This window comes from Panthera leo, chromosome C1, assembly GCF_018350215.1.
Source record: "Panthera leo isolate Ple1 chromosome C1, P.leo_Ple1_pat1.1, whole genome shotgun sequence".
Taxonomy (NCBI): domain Eukaryota; kingdom Metazoa; phylum Chordata; class Mammalia; order Carnivora; family Felidae; genus Panthera; species Panthera leo.
In genome coordinates, this window is record NC_056686.1 from 163,498,262 (window position 1) to 163,517,525 (window position 19,264).

General features: G+C 36.2%; 1 protein-coding gene across 4 annotated transcripts in view; it reads left to right on the forward strand.

Moving 5' to 3' along the window:
• Nucleotides 1-19,264, forward strand: part of MTX2 (metaxin 2) — a 65,800-nt gene that overhangs the window by 27,117 nt on the left and 19,419 nt on the right. For all 4 annotated transcript variants that reach the window (XM_042949210.1, XM_042949207.1, XM_042949209.1 and 1 more), the window contains one exon: nucleotides 18,527-18,599. In XM_042949210.1, coding sequence (XP_042805144.1) covers nucleotides 18,539-18,599 — 61 coding nt within the window. In that variant the 5' untranslated portion in view covers nucleotides 18,527-18,538. The remainder of the gene's footprint in view (nucleotides 1-18,526; nucleotides 18,600-19,264) is intronic.

Below are 19,264 nucleotides of genomic sequence, written 5' to 3' on the forward strand. Positions count from 1 at the left end.
CAGAGAGAGGGAGTCTGAATCTGAAGCAGGCTCCAGGCTCTGAGCTGTCAGGACAGAGCCCAATGCAGGGCTCGAAATCATGAACCAGGAGATCATGACCTGGGCCAAAGTCGGACGCTTAACTTACTGAGCCACCGAAGCTCCCCTGATGTTTTACTTTTGTTTATATTCAGTTCAAGATTTGATGTCTATTTTACACCTACAGCACATCCCAGTTTGTGCTAGCCACATTTCAAGTGCTCAGTAGACACATGTAGCTGATGGCTCTTGTATGGAATAGCACATGTCTAGAAATACAGTAAGCAAATACATATGAACTCCCCTGCAAGTTTTCTATAAAAAAGTCTTATTTTCTTCAAGAAGTTTAGGTCTTTACTGATTTGGAATATGCTATGTACAAGTGAAATGAGCAGTTGGTCTCTTCCAAATACAGCATACCTTAAACATTACTTTTTGTTTCAAGTTTCCTCATCTGTAAAAGGGAGTTACAATAGAAGCTCTTCTGTTGGAGGTCATGAGGACTGAATGTGTTAATATATAGAAAAAACACTTCGAAAAGTACTTGGCGTAATGTAAATACGCAGCTAATGTTGGTTATTATTTCTTTCTCTCCTGTTCATTGACAGGAGTGTATATAATCCATGTCAGCAGGAGGAATGCAAGTTTGCAGGCTTTATGATGTCCAACCACACCCGAGTAATTAAAATCAATGTTAGGCTTAAGGATTTTTTTTGACACATAGGAATTTGTGTCCAAATTATTAATACTGAATATTTTAATTCAAACAATGTATTTTTAAAACAATACTGAATAAATTTGTTTTAAAAGTATTGAATACTTTTATTGATGAAGGCATTCTACTGAGAGCTTTTATGGGAAGTATCTCATTCTGTCCTTCCCATAACCCTAGTGGAAGGTACTCTTATGAACCTCACTTTTAAAGATGTGGAAACTGAAACGAAGGAAAGCTTTTTTGCCCAAGGTCACAGAGCCCACAAATTGTGGAGGTAACCGACAGCAACAGCATTGGCTGAGTACCTGCCACGTGCTCGTCACTATGCTGAGAGCACTTAATTCTTACTAACTCATTCAGTCCTTACAACAACTAAATGAGGTAGTGCTATTGTAATCCGCATCCTTCAGGCAATGTTAGTGAGAACAACCATAATAACCGAAGCTAAAGTTTCCACAGCACTTACTCCATGTGCCAGGTCTTGTTAAATGTACCTCAGGTATCAGAGATAATTTTCACAGCAACTCTAGGAGGTAGGTAGTATTATTATTGCCATTGTACAAATTAAGAAGGTAAAGCCCGTGGTTCAAACTTACATAGGTGGTACTTAGCAGGGCGGGAGTGCCAACCCAGGGAGTATGGAGTCAAGAATCCATGCTCCTAACACTTTGTAGTGTAACAGTCCAGTCCAGTGATGCAGGTCTTTGAATTTTTATCCAAAAAAAAGTGGACATTTAATTCAAGAATCACTTCTGACATTTCTTAGCAAGCCGTATCTTGCAATTTATAGATTACATTAAGATGTGAAAAATAAATGTCTGTCAGCTTTTGGATCCCTGAAATGTGATAAACGCAGTCTTACCTATATTATGAGTTATTGTGAAGCTCACTCAAGTCAGATAATAAACGAGAAGTTCTTTTGAAGGCAGTGAAAGCAATAGAAATAGCAGTAGAAATACAAGATGATGTTGAATGTTCGGGGCGCCTGGGTGGCGCAGTCGGTTAAGCGTCCGACTTCAGCCAGGTCACGATCTCGCGGTCCGTGAGTTCGAGCCCCGCGTCAGGCTCCGGGCTGATGGCTCGGAGCCTGGAGGCTGTTTCCGATTCTGTGTCTCCCTCTCTCTCTGCCCCTCCCCCGTTCATGCTCTGTCTCTCTCTGTCCCAAAAATAAAAAAAAAAAAAAAAAAAAAAAAACGTTGAAAAAAAAAGATGTGAAAAATAAATGTCTGTCAGCTTTTGGATCCCTGAAATGTGATAAACGCAGTCTTACCTATATTATGAGTTATTGTGAAGCTCACTCAAGTCAGATAATAAACGAGAAGTTCTTTTGAAGGCAGTGAAAGCAATAGAAATAGCAGTAGAAATACAAGATGATGTTGAATGTTGAATTAGAGCCTGTTTTGACTACAAAGATTTATAAATACGTATTTTGTGAATGCATATAATAAAATGTTACTTTCTAGTAAGTTTTAGAAGGGATTTTGTTTATTATATATGAATCCAATTTAAAAAGAAACCTGTTTTCCTTTTTTGTATGGCTTACTCTTATTGTAAAAGTTTGAATTTATGTTTGGAGTGTCTCAAACTGATGATCATTATTAGAACGCTGCATAAAAGAGAATGCTGCTTTTTTACTTCACTTAGTTTGTATACTCACTTCCTGTAAGAATGACATTTAAGCCCGGTTAAGGGAAATATCACTATTCTACTTAATTTTCTAGTTTTCCCCTACTTTTTTGTGGATAAATACTCTGTCCCTAAAAATGAAAGGTAAGACAACAGAAAAAAAAAAAAAAAAAAAAAACAAACCCCACCTGTTTTCTTTCTGTTGAATATGTTGTATCATTTTAAAAAGTCGACATTTTTATAGGCCCTGTTAATTCTGGGCCACGAACACTAACATGTCAGATCTGCTGATAAATTGTTAGCTGACCCTTGCCTTTTTCTTTTAGCAAATGATGCCTTTTAGGTGGGCATATTAATTAGCAGTTAAATGATAATATCCTCATGTAGTGATTGGGAAGAGCAGGAGAAAGGAGTAGCTCTCTCTCCTTTGGACCGCGAGTCCATTGATCTACTGGAGAAATAACAGTGATTATGAAAATAGAGCCACTGTAAACATGTCATGGCATTCAGATGGCTACCGTGGACAGCGTACCTTGACAGCTGTAGAGGAAATGATTTTGAATTTTCAGTTTGGTTGGATAGATTTTTTCCCTTAAACAAGTTGGCTATGGTTGTATGCAATTTTTAGGTGTCAGTTCAAACCTGACAAAGATGACACCAGTGGATATATTTTAATAGAGAATTAAGAGGACACTTTTATGAAAAACATTCTTTAAATAGATGCATCTTAAAGTTTTTGGACGTTTGTTTATCTCTCCCACTTGAATCATCTGCTGCAAAATGAGGCTTCTGTATTTTCTTTCAAGATTAGAAGGGGGGGAAGGAAAGCTTAGAGATAGAGGGAATTTAGGGAACGTTTGTCACATAAGGGGACTTGTGAAATCCTTTTCAGTATTCTAAAATGAGAAAAATGGAGGCTACAGGATGCTTCCTTGATATCACTGAATTTAAATTCTTCAGATTGAATGTCATATCACCTTTATAGACCAGGAGTATTAAAGTATTTTGGTGATTTATGCTTTTAAGGATTTAAGTATATAAAATGCAATCTTCAGAAAAGATAATTTAAATTGAGGTGATTAAAATTGAACTGAAATTACAAACAGAATTTAGCAAATTAAAAACATTTTCAGTATTAATTTCTCAGCATATGAATGGTATGGCATACATAAAACATTTAAATTAGTCTTACAGGATTTGGGAGAATGAAGTATATTCAGAATACAGTTAGGTGGCTTTTAGAGTTGTCAGTTTTAGTAATTAGTGAAATAAAATGGTTTTGTAGGGTAATGGTTTGCTAACCTAAGTATCTCTTTAACTTAGCAAAAATGCGCTTTCCTGCCGTCAGGAGAGATTGCAAGTTAGAATGTCAACCATATACTTTTCTGGTTAAAAAGTAAATAGCAAGTGGATTTTAAAATTTGTTGCTATTAAGCAGAACAATGAAGACCTAGCAGTAAGATGAAAAAATGGCAGTCTATTTTTAAATAGAAAAAGGCTAGAATTCTTCATTATTAGATACACAGTATCAGCATAATCGATCTAGCAGCATTATATTTGAGCTGAAAATACACTTAAATTTGAGGCCATAGACTAGCCTGTGTGAACGAAACATCTTTCATATAGTTCTAAGATGAAATTACCCTTGAATGAATAGCATCTTCATTTATCTTCAAACCTCTTCTGTGCTCTTAGTGTATCTACTCTTTCAACATTCTACAACAAGAATTACATTATACCATTATACCAGAGTACTTCTGCAGTGTGAAATAGATTGGTTTGGAAAATGAACCTGGCTTTGCTATAAATTACATTCTCAGGTACAAAGAAATTTGTTATTTTGTTTAAAATAGTCACAAATATAATTAAGGTCTTAATTTATGTTAAACTACAAATATGGCTATTACTTTAACTGGATTAGGAACTTAATCTGTCACTTCAAGAATGATACCTAACACTTTTCATTTGTAACCTTAGATACATTATTTCAATTACAGGGTCTGCAGCTGTTTGATATAAAAAATGAATTATTTTGTAGGTAGATTTGTTCATGGTTTTTAATTTTAAAACATGCCTCTTCAGTAAGGGGGAAAATAATTCTTTGGTTGTTGTCACAGATTTTCTTTTGTGTCCTGGTAAAACAAGATATGAATTAAAAATCAGAACCATTTTCATTTTGTGCCCTGAAAATGGTATTGCATGCTTTCGAATAGTCTGTAGGGAATTCTTACGTGAAATATTTCAAATTTAATTATGAAATGAATAGAAGCTTTGTCCTAAGAAAGAAAACCGGAGGTCTGCTGTCTAAGGATAGCTTTACATGGTTAGACTGAAAATTGCTTTTCCCTATCTAGAATTTGGTAACTTTGTTAATGTGACCTATATACATTTAGAAGCTATGTTTATAATCCCTTAAGTTCCACAATATTAATCAGTATAAAGCACCTGATCTTTTAAAAACTTAAGAACAATTCCTTAAAATTTTATATTATTTAAAACAATTTTTTTAACATTCATTTTTGAGAGACAGAGACAGAGTGCGAGCAGGGGAGGGGCAGAGAAAGTGGGAGACACAGAATCTGAAGCAGGCTCCAGGCTCTGAGCTGTCAGCACAGAGCCCGATGTGGTGCTTCAACCCACGAACCGTGAGAACATGACCTGAATCGAAGTCGGATGCTTAACCAACTGAGCCACCCAGACGCCCTTATTTTTATATTTTTATGAGCAAGCAATGTTGATTTTATTGCTTAAACGCAAAGAGTATTCTTGTGTGTTTAACTTGTAAGACAAGTAGATGTTCATTTTGTTTTTGGAATAGTGAAGCGGAAAGAAAATAGTTGGTGCTGTTTATTGGCAAATGATCCAATATGGAGTTACTGTTAGTTTATCAAAATGAATACATTTTAGATCCCTGACATCTACTATTTAGCTTATCCTAAGAATTTAAAATTTGGTGGGCTTTTGTTGTTGTTATTTTTCTCAGTTGGGAATCTTTACCTGTAAAATATAAAACTTTAAAATACTCGTTATAGGAGCTCAAAAAAAAAAGTTTCCTTTCTTTATTCCCAAGTTGTTCATTGAGTGCCAAATATGCAACTGGTATTGCTTTGGGTTCTTGGGTTGTAAGAATTATTCTTTCTGTGCCTTTTGACTAGTTTATCGCTCCTTATGCTTAATATTGACCTTACAACTTTTATTTATATTTAATTCTAACAGGGAGAGCTTATATCTTTCCCTATTCTGGTTATCTTTATTTGTTGCTTTCCTTCTGAACTTGATTTTTTTCCTACAGCTGTCAGGTGTTGATGTATCTAAAGTTGAGTCAAATATTCCAAAAGTAGTTTTCAGGTGAGAGTTGTATTAAGGAAGATCTGTTCTCTGTTGTGATCTGTCTTCATACGTGCTTTCATTAGCTTTTTATGGTTTTGGTACCAGATTTGGTCTATTTAAAAGCTTTTTCTGCTCATTGAATTGTGGTTTCTGATAATGTTTTTTAAGTTAAATTCCTGTAACTATTTTTCTAAAACAATATCTGCTTACTGATATTTGTCATTTTATTGATTTTAAAAAATAACTCTGAATTTAACAGGAGTTACATCTAACTTTTTAATGCAGTAATCTTTGGTTCCATAAAATAACAAAATGCTAGCCTTTGTTGTAGTTTACTAGTTTTCTACAAACTTAGGTATGTTTGTATTTATTGTGCATATCTATGGCTTATTCCTCGAGCAAGTGTTACATGAGAACCTATAGTATGCTGAGGATAAAGCAGTGAACAAGATAGACATGGTCAGTGTGTGCTAATAGAGCTTACAGTCTGGAGGGGAGGCCTGTTATCAATAATTTATCAGTTTTGTCAATGTGTGGACTTTGAAAAATTATTCATAAAGTAAGCGTTTATGTCAATATCAAAACATCTTTATTCAGTTGTTTTTGCCTTGTTTAAAAGATTTTATATAAGGTATGTACTGTAAACCAGAAATCATATATTTACTCTTCATCTTATTTTTTAAAAAAGTACTTTTTGGGGTGCCTAGGTGGCTCAGTCTGTTGAGCGTCCGCCTTCGGCTCAGGTCATGATCCCACGGCTTGTGAGTTTGAGCCCCATTTCGGGCTCTGTGCTAACAGCTCAGAGCCTGGAGCCTGCTTCGCATTCTTGTCTCTGTCTCTCTCTCTGCCCCTCCCCTGCTCGTATACTGTCTCTCTCAAATATAAATAAGCATAAAAAAATTAAAAAAAAAAAAAAGAAGAAAGCTTATCAGGTAAAGGACCTTTCTCTAACAGTCAGATCCTGCCCAGATATGGCTCGCTGGGAGGCATCTGCTTTGTTAAGTCTTACTGTTCTGTCTATACTGATTCTTAAAATTGATGCAGAGGATTTTCATTTTTCAGAAGGCATTCTAGTCTCAAACAGTATGCTTCTTAAGTCTGTACTCTGTTAGGATCCATTAGGTTATGCTAGGCACTTAACCAGTGACAATTAAGGAGTGGGAATGTGCTAATGGTCACCCAGTCATTGGTATGGTGTATGAGTCAGCAACAGAAAGTCACCTTCCTCTAAATGATGGTAGGACAGAATGTCAATGAGGCAGTGTCCTCCCTGTGCAAATGTAGTAGCCAGGGCAGGCCTGTTGTTGGCTAGCTGTGTTTCCCTTCTCATAGTTTTATGAACTGAATATTTTTATTTGCCCTTTTGTTTTGCTTGTTTTTTTTGTTGTTAACCTAATGCAATTAAAAGATGTTTGATATTTCAGGTTTCTTAATATTGCAGATTCTGTTTTCCTTCTCCTGTCAGATAGCATCATATTTATTTCTGTAAAAGAAATTGATGGGTTTTTTCAGCTTTAAATTTAATTTCATTAAGTTTGCCCTTCCAGATCCTTTCTGAGATATTTTTAGTATATTTCTTTGGGAACAAAGAGTTAAACTAGGTATGCGTAATTTTTGAAATGTTTTGTTTTGTTGGATTTTCTCATTAATACTATTCTGCTTACCTTATATTAATTATACGACCTGTGTACCTAATTTAAATCTCCCGAAGGCTCGTAATTCTCCATAAGGTACAGCACCATATAATGCTGTGTTACACCTTTTGTCCCTGTGACTTTTTCATCCCATAACTGCAAGCCTGTATCTCCCACTCTCCTTCACCCATCCCCCTCTTCTCCTCCCCTCTGCCAACTGTCAATTTGTTCTCTGTATTTGTGGGAATCTTTGGTTTTTTGTTTGTTCATTTGTTTTGTGTTTTAGAGTCCACATGTAAGTGATCTCATTCCTTTTTATGGCTGAGTAATATTCCATGGTGTGTGTGTGTATACAAACACTACATCTTCTTCATCCATCGACAGATACTTGGGTTGCTTTCATATCTTGGCTACTATAAATAATGCTGCAGTGAACATAGGTATACCTATATCTTCTGAGTTCGTGTTTTTGCCTTCTTTGGGTAAATATTCAGTAATGGAATGACTGGATCGGAATCTCTATGCTGTTTTTCATAGTGGTTGCACCAATTTTCATTCCTACCAATAGTGCATGAGGGTTCCTTTTTCTCCACATCCCTACCAGTGCTTTTTATTTCTTGTCTTTTTGATAGTAACCATTCTGACAGGTGTAAAGGTGATAAATCTCATTGTGGTTTTGATATACATTTCTCTGACGTTGAGCATCTTTTCATGTGTCTGTTGGTCATCTGTATGTCTTCTTTGGAAGGATTTCTATTCAGGTCCTCTGCTCACTTTTTAATCCGATTATTTGGAGTTTTTGGTGTTGACTTATGTCCGTTCTTTTTATACTTTGGGTATTGACTTTTCACTTTTTAAACTTGGTGGGCTATAGATGCAGGGAACAGAAGAGATCAAAGGTAAAAACTATCCCTGGTTGTGTTTTTATTCTGCGTAAATAACTATAGCTCTACCCGTTTCTTAACACCTCAGTATTACCATCCTTGCAGGAAAGTGTTGACAAAGATTATACTGATTTGTAGGTACTTCTGTCACCTCTGTCCACAAAAGAAAAGGGTGTGGGTGGCCTTTGAGGTTGGGCTTCTCAACATTTCAGGAGAATCTGCTTATCTGGTTTCAAAGCATATAACTGCCTTCGTGACCAGGTCTTTGAAAAGAGAATAGAGTTGTTTCCTAGTCATTGCCTGTCAGGAAAGTTTGACAAGGAAGTGATGTTAGAGCAGTCCATCTAAAGACTCCTAAGTCTCCCTTCTCCCACCAAAACCTTCTCATCCTGCACTTTTTCCTATTTTGGTAAATGGCATTTCCATTGTTGTAGTTGTTTATGTCAGAAAGTTTGGGCCATCTTTGGAGTCCTCTTTTTCCTATATCCACATCCAGTTGTCAGCAAACCCTTTTGGCCCTAGTTTAAAAATGTAGCCAGAATCCGACTTCTTGTCCCCCCTAGCACTCCTGTCTTAATACAGGCCACCACCATTTCTTGCCTAGATTATTGCGGAATCCTTCTTTTTTTTAATGTTTTATTTATTTATTTATTTATTTATTTATTTATTTATTTATTTATTTTTTGAGAGAGAGAGACAGAGTATGAGCTGGGCAGGGGCAGAGAAGAGAGGGAGACAGAATCCACAAAGCAGACTCCAGGTTCTGAGCTGTCAGCACAGAGCCCAATGCGGGGCTTGAACCCATGAACCATGAGATCATGACCTGAGCCGAAGTCGGATGCCCAACTGACTGAGCCACCCAGGCGCCCCCAGAATCCTTCTAACTAGTGCTTCTGCTTCTATGCTTCTACTGTCTGCAATCTAATCTCTGTATAACTGCTTATAATCCTTTAAAACGTTAGATTCCAGCAGTTTTCAGCTGAGCACCTTCTTGTAATTGTTCTTCTCTTGCAAAGTAAAAGTCAGAATCCTTACAAGTATCTGTAAGTCCTACATGATCTCCTGGTTGTCTCTGATGTTCCCTGTTACCACTCACTTCCTTAATCTGCATTGTCGGACTGGTCTTGTCCCTCAGACACACCAGTAGAAGCATAAGACTGTTTTAGTGCCTTTGAACATGGCTGGCTCCCTAACTTTCTTCAGGTTTATGCCCAAATGTTACTTTATTGGTGAGCCCTCATCTGACCACTCTACTTATAATAGCAATACCTTCATACTGCTTTGTATTTCTAAGTAGCAGGAATCACCATACATATTTTCAGGTTTTTTTGCATATCATCTCTCTCCATTAGAATGTAAACTCAGTGAAGGCCGAGACTTTAAGGTCCCTGTTCTGTTCTCAGTGCCTAGAACAGTTGTGATACATAGTAGCTGCTCAGTAAATATGTATTGAATATGGGGATGAATGCATAAATGTTTTCCACTTATTCTTCTAGATATTTAGAATTGTGTCTTTCTATCAAGTTAGTTCACAGGAAGCTATGCATTGGACCAAATAAATTAGCCTTTTGTAGGCCTTATTGAGCTGTGTTTTAATGTTTTACCCCGGCCCTTTAGAAGAAAAATAACACAAAAAGCAATTTTGCATTTGGTGTATGTTGTCTCATGTCATTCAGTAGCCATACAGAAGATTCCAGATGAGAAATGTTTTTTGGAGTGTAGTATAAGAAGTTGGGTTGAGGAGCAACTCTATTCTTTTTTTTTTCCTCAAAATTTTATTTAAATTCTAGTCAGGTAACATATAGTGTAATATTAGTTTCAGGAGTAGAATTTAATGATTCATCACTTACTTATAACATTCAGTGCTCATCATAACAAGTGTCCTTCTTGTTATGTTATGATAGCCTACCCCCCACCCACCTCCCTCCATCAACCCTCAGTTTGTTCTCTGTAAGAGTATCTTATGGTTTGCTTTCCTTTCTTTTTGTTTTTCCCTTTCTGTATGTTCATTTGCTTTGTTTCTTAAATTCCACATATGAGTGAAATCATATGGTATTTGCCTTTCTCTGACTTATTTTGCATAGCATAATGCAGTCTAGCTCCATCCACATTGTTGCAAATGGCAAGATTTCATTCTTTTTGATGGCTGAGTAATGTTCCTTTTTGAGGAACTCCCACACTGTTTTCCAGAATGGCTGCACCAGTTTGCATTCCCACCAACAGTGTAAGAGGGTTCCCTTTTCTCTGTATCCTTCCAAACATCTGTTGTTTCCTGTGTTAATTTTAGCCATTCTGACAGGTGTGAAGTGGTATCTCATCATGGTTTTGATTGGTACTTCCCTGATGATGAGTGATGTTGAGCATCTTCTCGTGTTTGTCAACCGTCTGGATGTCTTCTTTAGAAAAATATCTATTCATTTCTTCACTGGTTTATTTGTTTTTTTGGGTGTTGAGTTTGAGAAGTTCTTTTTAAAAAATTTTTAATGTTTATTTTTGAGAGAGAGAGCGCAAGTGAGAGTGTGCAGGAGTCGGGGGAGGAGCAGAGAGAGAGGGACACAGAATCTGAAGCAGGCTCCATGCTCTGAGCTGTCAGCACAGAACCTGACATGGGGCTTGAGCCCACTATGAGATCAAACCCCACAGCCAAAGTCAGATGCTTAACTGACTGAGCCACTCCGTTGCCCTGAGTTTTATAGGTTTTTTATAGGTTTTGGGGCACCATTCTTTTTTGAAGACTACAAATATTCCATTGATGGATTCACCGCAGTTTACTGAATCAGTCTCTTATTGGTGGGTATTAGGCTATTATTATAAGTATAAATATTATAAATATAGTATAATTATACTATAAATAGGGATTAGGCATGAATTTCCTAACATATATCTTACATGATTTTAGGCATATATGTCCATATGATAGATTTCTAACAATACAATTGTGGGGTCAGAGGATATGTACATTTAGGATTTTCATAGATGTTGCTAAGCTACCCTTCAAGAAAACTGCATTGATTCATATTCCAGCTAGTGGTTAAATATAAATTTTATGTTATGACTAAGCAGACTTTTAAAAAATGTTTTTATTATCAGGAGTTTCTGTTGCTACATCAAAAAAATTCACATAGGAGGAAAACTAGAAGATTTACTGAGTTTTAGACTTCTTTAGTCTTCATTTTGTGATTTGATGTATTGTTGAGATTTTCATGTTTGTTCATTTATTTATTGAGCTGATAATCATTATCTGGCATATAACTGGGAATTACAAGAGTAAACGCTAGTCTTAGAAGACAGAGGAATCTGAAATGAGAAGTGAGAAGAATCAGAAGCTTGTCACCATGTTACTGAAAGATTACTGTAATGGGATCCCTGTCTGTATTCCTGATACTCTGTTATGTACAACATTTGAAAAGGTTTTCCCAACATTTAAACTGTTAGGCTTATAATCTAATCAAAGCAATGGCATTATTATTAACAATAACAACTTTTGAATCTAGGATTTAAGGTATTTGTAATGGTCTACTTGACTGATAACAGATTTTTTTTGTTCTCTATACTTTTGGCTTCACTTTCACTTATATGCAAATAAATTTTATTCTTCAAGACCAGTTTTTGCAAAAAGATCTGAGCCATGGTTCCCAGAAGATATGATTCAGAGGTAATAATTGAAGACATAGAATTTAGAATCTTTATGGAGTATTGTAGGTATCATCTTCTGGGACTGTTTCTGGAATTTCTCTGATTTAAAAGTTCTCAGTGAATGCTCTTTGTAAAGAATTCAGAGTCAAGAAAAATATATAATCCTTGTATATTTTTTCCTTTCTCATAATAGCAATTGGTGACATTGTATACCCTTTTTAGCTTAGAGTTAGGAATTGTATTTTATTTATTTTTAATGTTTAGTTTTGAGAGAGGGGGTGGGGCAGAGAGAGGGGGACAGAGGATCCGAAGCAGGCTCTGTGCTGATAGCAAACAGTCCGATGCAGAGCTCTAACTCGTGAACCATGAGACCAAGAGCTGAGCTGAAGTCAGATGCGTAACACTGAACTGATTGAGCCACTCAGCACCCCTGGAGTTAGGAATTTTAGATTCAAGTTTGCTACTAATATTAATAGACATTTGAGCTGCTCCCCGTATTTGATTCTTAGGATCAAGCTGCTTAAGAGCATTTTTGTATATGTGTATGTTAGTGGCTATATGCCTTGTTTCTTTTTGATATATTTCTGGGAATGGAATTGTTGGCTGATAGGGTAGTCATGTGCTTAGTAGAAATGACCAAACATTTTCAAGGTGGTTGGATTAATTTACACTCCCACCAGTAAGTAATATATGAGAGGCTTGTCACAAATAAAAACAGTCCACTGTCCTATCCTTTTCCTATCCCAAATCTGGATATACAGAGATAACTACTTTCATTTCTTTTAGCTGTATTATTTTGCCAGGTATTTACCTCTGTATTTTTAAGTAAGATGCTTATGTTACTACTTCATTTAAAAATTTTGAAATTCCCCTCTTACAACTCACCTCCTTCTCCTCCATCTTCCCAATAGTGTTTTCACTTTTTGGATTAAATTAATATTCAGTGTTTACATTATAATTAGAATATAAGTGTTGATCTCAATTGAGTGGCTCAGTGTACTATGAACATACTCTTTCTCTATGATTTTCCTCCCCTTGGGTTAATAATTGTTTTATTTAATTCATCTGAGTAGTTTTCTCTCTTAAACTCTGACTGATCTATACTACTCCCCCTCACAGTGGCCAAATACATCAGATCCTTTTTGTCTTTTCTCTCAGAAATACTACCTTGGAAACTCCTGTTCCTTCTGCTTTAATTGGAACAGTTCCTTCCTCTGTTGGCTGCAGGGCTGTTTTCTTATGACTGCTATTCATCATCATCTAGGGAATTCTTTTTGCTTTTATGTTGGATCCCCATATTCTCTGGATCCTGTATTCTTTTTTTTTTTTCCCTTGGTTTATTATTTTTATTGTACAGCACATTCTTCATTGGCTTCCTGAGAAAGGATACGTGGGCAATAAAAATGTAAAGACATTGCTTATGTGGTACTGTTTTTATTCTGTCTTCACATTTCATTAATACCTTGGCCGCATGTAGAATTTTAGGCTGACAAGATTTTTTGAAGCCCTTGTATTACCATCAAGCTTTCAGAGTTGCTCTTTGAGACACTGAATGTCTTTGTCATTTATCTGCTCAGTTCACTTTTCTTTTTCCTTTTTTCCCCTTTCCTTTCCTTTCTTTCTCTCCCTTCTTCTCTCCCTCCTTTCCTCCTTCCTTTCCTTTCTTCCTTTCCGTATGCTTGTTCAGATCCCTTAACCTCTTTATATGTTTGTGTGTTCCCATATTAAAAGAGGCATATTTGTTGTACCTACCGCTCGGACAAAGCTCTTATGCAAGTACCTGGTACCTAGTAAGTGCTAAATAAGTATTAACCATTATAATTTTTCTTTGAAGTTGTCTTCTCTGTATTTTTTGTTTCCTGTCAGTTCCTTTTTTGTGGCTTCTTTTGGCTCTGTATTTTATGTTCGAGGCTTTCCTCAAGTATCTATTGATCTGTCCTAACAATTTATATTTAAGAGTGAGACACTAAAAAGCTGATGGGGAGATGAGGGACTTTTTGACGTGTGGACTTCACTGTAGACTGATTGCACAGTGAGCTGCCATTTTTGTTGGCGGCTCTCCCCAACCTCTCCCACCCCTACTATCATATCAGCATTTGTAGGGCTTTTCTATAGTTACCTCTCTTATCTTGGAGGTACTTCAATTCATTACCAGCGTGAGAGAGCTGAGAGGGGAGAGGGGGTGCTGTGGGTCTCTTTGGTCGGTGTGTACACTCTGCCTTCATGTTCCTCTTTTCCGTGTAACAGCCCCAACCCACCCAGTTCCGCCCTGCTGTGCTGCTTGAGCCTTGAGTCAGGAGTCTGTCTGGTTGGGTTTCTTCAGAGAATGGACCTCTGTCTCCTACCAGGTTGGGGGTGGACTAGTTGTGTGATACTCATACACACTTTCAGCCACTCTTATTTTTAGTCCTTTACCTCACCTCCACCCTCTGTGGTACGTGGTGCCTCCAGTTGTGGAATCTGCCTAGTTTCTGTGATGTGGACACAATGATTTTTTTCCTCTGCATGCTCTTGGGTTTCGGCTTCCTCTGCCCTAAGTCCGCTTTCCATCTGACAAAAATGGGCAGATATTCCTGGTCTGCTTTGGTCTCCTCTCCCCTTCTTTGTGTCTTTCTGGGTTTATCAGTTTTCTATTTCTTCACTGTTATTTTGGTAGATTTTTGGAGGATTATAGAGATAAATGTGTAACTTCAGTTCTTTATGTTTAGTTATCCATGATCTGGTATTACTTTTTATATTTTTTAGGAAATAAAATGTATCAACATTGCTTCAATGAATTTTTTTGATGTTATGAATTTAATTTATTTAATATGTTGAAACTACATCAAGCTTATTAAATTTCAGAGTTTAGAAGTCAGGTACTGGGTTCTGTGTGTGTATGTGTGTGTGTGTTAAAAAAATCCCTTACCATTCGGGGCGCCTGGGTGGCTCTGTTGGTTAGGCAACTGACTTCGGCTCAGGTCATGATCTCGCAGTTTGTGAGTTTGAGCCCTGCGTCAGGCTCTGTGCTGACAGCTCAGAGCCTGGAGCCTACTTCAGATTCTGTTCTCCCCCCTCTCTGTATCCCTCCCCTGCTCATGCTCTGTGTCTCTCTCTCAATAATAATAAACATTAAAAAAAAAATTAAAAAAAAATTCCTTACCATTCAAAGAAAATATATTTGTTGGCTGTAGTTTTAATTTATTCATTCTTAAATTCTTAGTTTTCACATGTTAATAAATTTATCTCATCATTTTATCAGTTGGAGTTGCTCAGAATAAACCCTATTTAGTTTATTTTTTTTTTAATTGAAAATATTGTGGTGCTTAATGCGTCACTGTCATCAAAAGTTGATTGATCAATTGCAGAGTTTATGAGCACTCTCATATTGTGCAGATTGTTTTTATAATATTTAGCCTGATCACTTTCAGATGATGTTAGCCTGTCTTGCTAAGATGTCTTCTGTGCACTGATTACCATTGCTGTAGATCTGTATTGTCTAATAGAACTTCCTGCAATGATGTAAATGTTCATACCAATAAATATGGTAGCCATTAGCCACATGTGGCTATAGGGCACTTGAAATGTGGCTAGTGTGACTGGGGAACTGAATTAAAAATTTTATTGAATTTTAATTAATTTAAATTTAAGTTAAATAGCCACCGGTGACTGGTGGCTACCATATTGGACAGCACAGTTATTGAACATTATTCTGATAGTATGTGCTAAGTTTTTGGTGCAGATTATTTAAAAAAAAATTTTTTTTTAACGTTTATTTATTTTTGAGACAGAGAGAGACAGAGCATGAACAGGGGAGGGGCAGAGAGAGAGGGAGACACAGAATCTGAAACAGGCTCCAGGCTCTGAGCTGTCAGCACAGAGCCCGACGCGGGGCTCGAACTCACGGACCGTGAGATCATGACCTGAGCCGAAGTCAGACGCCCAACCGACCAAGCCACCCAGGCGCCCATTGGTGCAGATTATTTTATATTATTAATCACTTGAATTAGTTTGGAATAAAGTGTCCAGCGGAGGAATAGGAGTTAGCTGAGTCACCCTAATTTCCTTATTATAATTAAAACTACATTTTTCTTTGGATTCACATGGGAATAAAAATATGCAGACTGCAATTTCAGAATTGAAAATAAAATGTGTTTTAGGTTGGTGTATCATTCCAACCTAAGAAGGAGATTGAAAGTGAAAGCGAAAATTGAAAATTCTATTTTGGGACCTCTCAGAAATCTTCTTCCATCCTACAAGATAAAGGAGAAATATTGTTTGGATCAAAGCTTGGTTTGGATTTAAAGTTTTTATATTCTCAAAGACAGTTATGGTAATGTTCTGGTTTGCATTTTTAATATTTGGATAAAATGTTCTGTTTGTGACATCAGACTTCCTTATAAACTGCCGGTTAATTTATAAAATTTCTTTTGAATGAAGGATGAAGGTTAATTATAGTAAATGTTGTAAAATTAATCTTTGGGTAACTAGAATTATGTCATCAATTGAGGTCTGTGGTGAATTGAGCATTGCTAAATTGCTGGCCTTTTTTTCAAGTAAAAAAGTAGGGGCGCCTGGGTGGCTCAGTCAGTTGAGCGTCCGACCTCGGCTCAGGTCATGATCTCGCGGTCCGTGAGTTCGAGCCCTGCGTCGGGCTCTGTGCTGACAGCTCGGAGCCCGGAGCCTGTTTCAGATTCTGTGTCTCCCTCTCTCTCTGACCCTCCCCTGTTCATGCTCTGTCTCTCTCTGTCTCAAAAATAAACAAACATTAAAAAAAAAAAAAAGAGTAAAAAAGTTAAAAATTCACAGGACTGGAAACATGGCTTTGATTGCAGAACATTACCATTTTGCTTAATTTTTTTGGTGAAATATAGCTTTTTGGAATAAAGATTAGTACAGTTACCACTATACATTTAGTTTAGCAAAATGTACCATATTTACTATTTTTAGAGTATTGTAATTGTTAACAGGGGAATATTATCCAAACATTTGAGAAGATAATGTTAAGATAATGTTTCAGATTCTTTTTGTTCTTCTTTGAAGGCCTCAATCCCCTTATGCCTTCATTCTCAGCAGATGATTTCTTCTCCCATTTCACAGGATGTGAGCATTCGCATTTTCTTGTCCTTCTTGCTCACCATCTTGCAGTTACCACTGACACTGACCACCCCTTGCATTGGAGTAGCAAACTGTCCTGTTTTCTGACAAATAACCAGATCCCTCTACCTGTGCTCTTACATCCCTTTTTACCTTCTCATGGATCTTGTATGCCTGTTGTTCTCCCTGTTTCTTATCATTTCAGTGTGTTTTTGCTGTCTTTTTTTTTTCAAGCTCAACCTTTCTCCCTCATCGAGTACCACTACATATTAATAGAAGGAAGACCCTTCTAATCCCCTTCTTCCTTTCCTTCTCATCCATTCTTGTTGAAAGAGCTGTTGATACTTACTGTCTCTAATTCTTCCGTTCTGAACAATTTGTGTTTTAATAAGCCTTCCACATAATTTTGATCCTAGTCTATACCTGTGGGTCAGTCAAGTAGTTCACTATTATAAATTGGAAGCACAGGTTATGGTATTTAGATGACAGTGTGCACTTACACAGAATCAGCTTTTGGTTGGTTGAGGTGGGGTTTAAAGCTAGACACAGTAATTGTTGGTGCATTAGTTAGAATTAGGTTTGGCTAGGAGTTACAGAAGACCCAAAATAGTAGAGACTTGAAAAGATAGAAGTTTATTTCTGTTTCTTATGAACACAGGTAATCTAGCTTCGGTGATTACCAAGGAACTAGGCATCTTTCCCCTTGTTGCTCTGCCATCTTCTCTCAGCTTCTGCTTCATGGTTGGGTTTGACAGCTGTGGCTGTAGACATCCTTTTCATATTCCAGTGAGCAGGAAGGAAAAAAAGAGGAGAGGTCATATCCATTATTTTTGAAGAAACTTCCCAGCCGTTGCCCAGAACTTTAAGTCCCATTGGTCAGAATTTAGACATTGGTCACATCCAGCTGTAAGGAAGACTGGGAAATAAACTTATTTCATGCAGCCTCGTGTGAAGATACAATTCATGATTTTTAAAAGGTCATTGCATAACATTACATGATTTGGATTCACCGTAAATAATTTACCTGTTCTTTATTGTTAGACATTTAAGTTGCTTGTGAAATTTTTGTTACTATAAACAAAGTGAAAACCAACAACTTATGTCTTTAAAAAGTGAATTGGTAAGCATAAAGCTACACATTAGAACACTGAGTATATAAGAGAGAACTTGGAAGTAACAAAAATAACATTTTGAGAATTTTCCTCTAAGACAAAGATGAAGATCCTGTAAAGAATAGTGGAATTAAGCAATACCTTGTAAAATTTGGACTTTATAGTCATCTATTAAAGAAGGTTAAACCAATATATAGTATTGCTGACTTATATAACCTAATGGAATAAAATAAGTGTGGATAATTTACATTTTTTAAAGTGTGTATAAACGCTCTGTCATACATACATTTACTGGTGTCTAAGTCCTTGATTTTTTTTAGCACTGAAATGACATTTGATTTTGTTCGGACAAGTATTTTACTTTAAATTGATTCATTTTTTTCCAGTGAAGTGTTACTCTATGAGCTTTTGCTTAAGTTTAGAAAATAAATAAAAAGTTTTGTTCAAATACATATCTACTTTCACTAGGCTAATTATACTTGTATTGACTTGCAGGCCTTTTTGCAAATGTGTAACCTGCCTGTCAAAGTGGTTTGTAGGGCAAATGCAGAATATATGTCTCCATCTGGTAAGTTTTTTTTTTTTTTTTTTAATTTTCTGTTAATATTCTGTATTGGTGAAATTGTAGTGATAGTTCAGTTTGTACCTAGATTTTTTTGTTTTGTTTACCCTTTGAAGACTTTTCCCATGGTTTTATGAAGTAACAATTGTAAACTTGATAATCTTTGGGTGGACATGGCTATTCATTTCAACTCTGCGGTCATAGATGGTTAGTGGAAAGTCACAGTAAATATTAAGAAATATTAAGAAAATACATAATCTCAGATATCCCCAATCTTATTTACATAGTGCTGTTTCCACTTCAGAAAACAAATTTTAATATTAATGAATCCATTCATTATTAAACACACTTCTCTAAACTATGTCCTCTTATTATTCAGAGGGAAGAAGAGAGTGTGGAATAATTAATTTGTCAAAGACCTTAAGGTCATCTCTGAAAGCTTTTGGTTTCTAATTATTTCTTTTTTATTTTTATTTCAACAGGTTTTAAAATACTTTTTATTAAGATTTTAGCCTTTCCGCTATTTTTTATAATCAGTGTTGCCTTTTCTGTGTGTCATGTATTAGTAGATTAGGGTACAATTTTAAATAAATATGGTTCAGATAAATTTCTTTTTAATTGTAATTTTCAGTTTTTTAATTTTTTATTTTTTTTTAACATTTATTTATTCT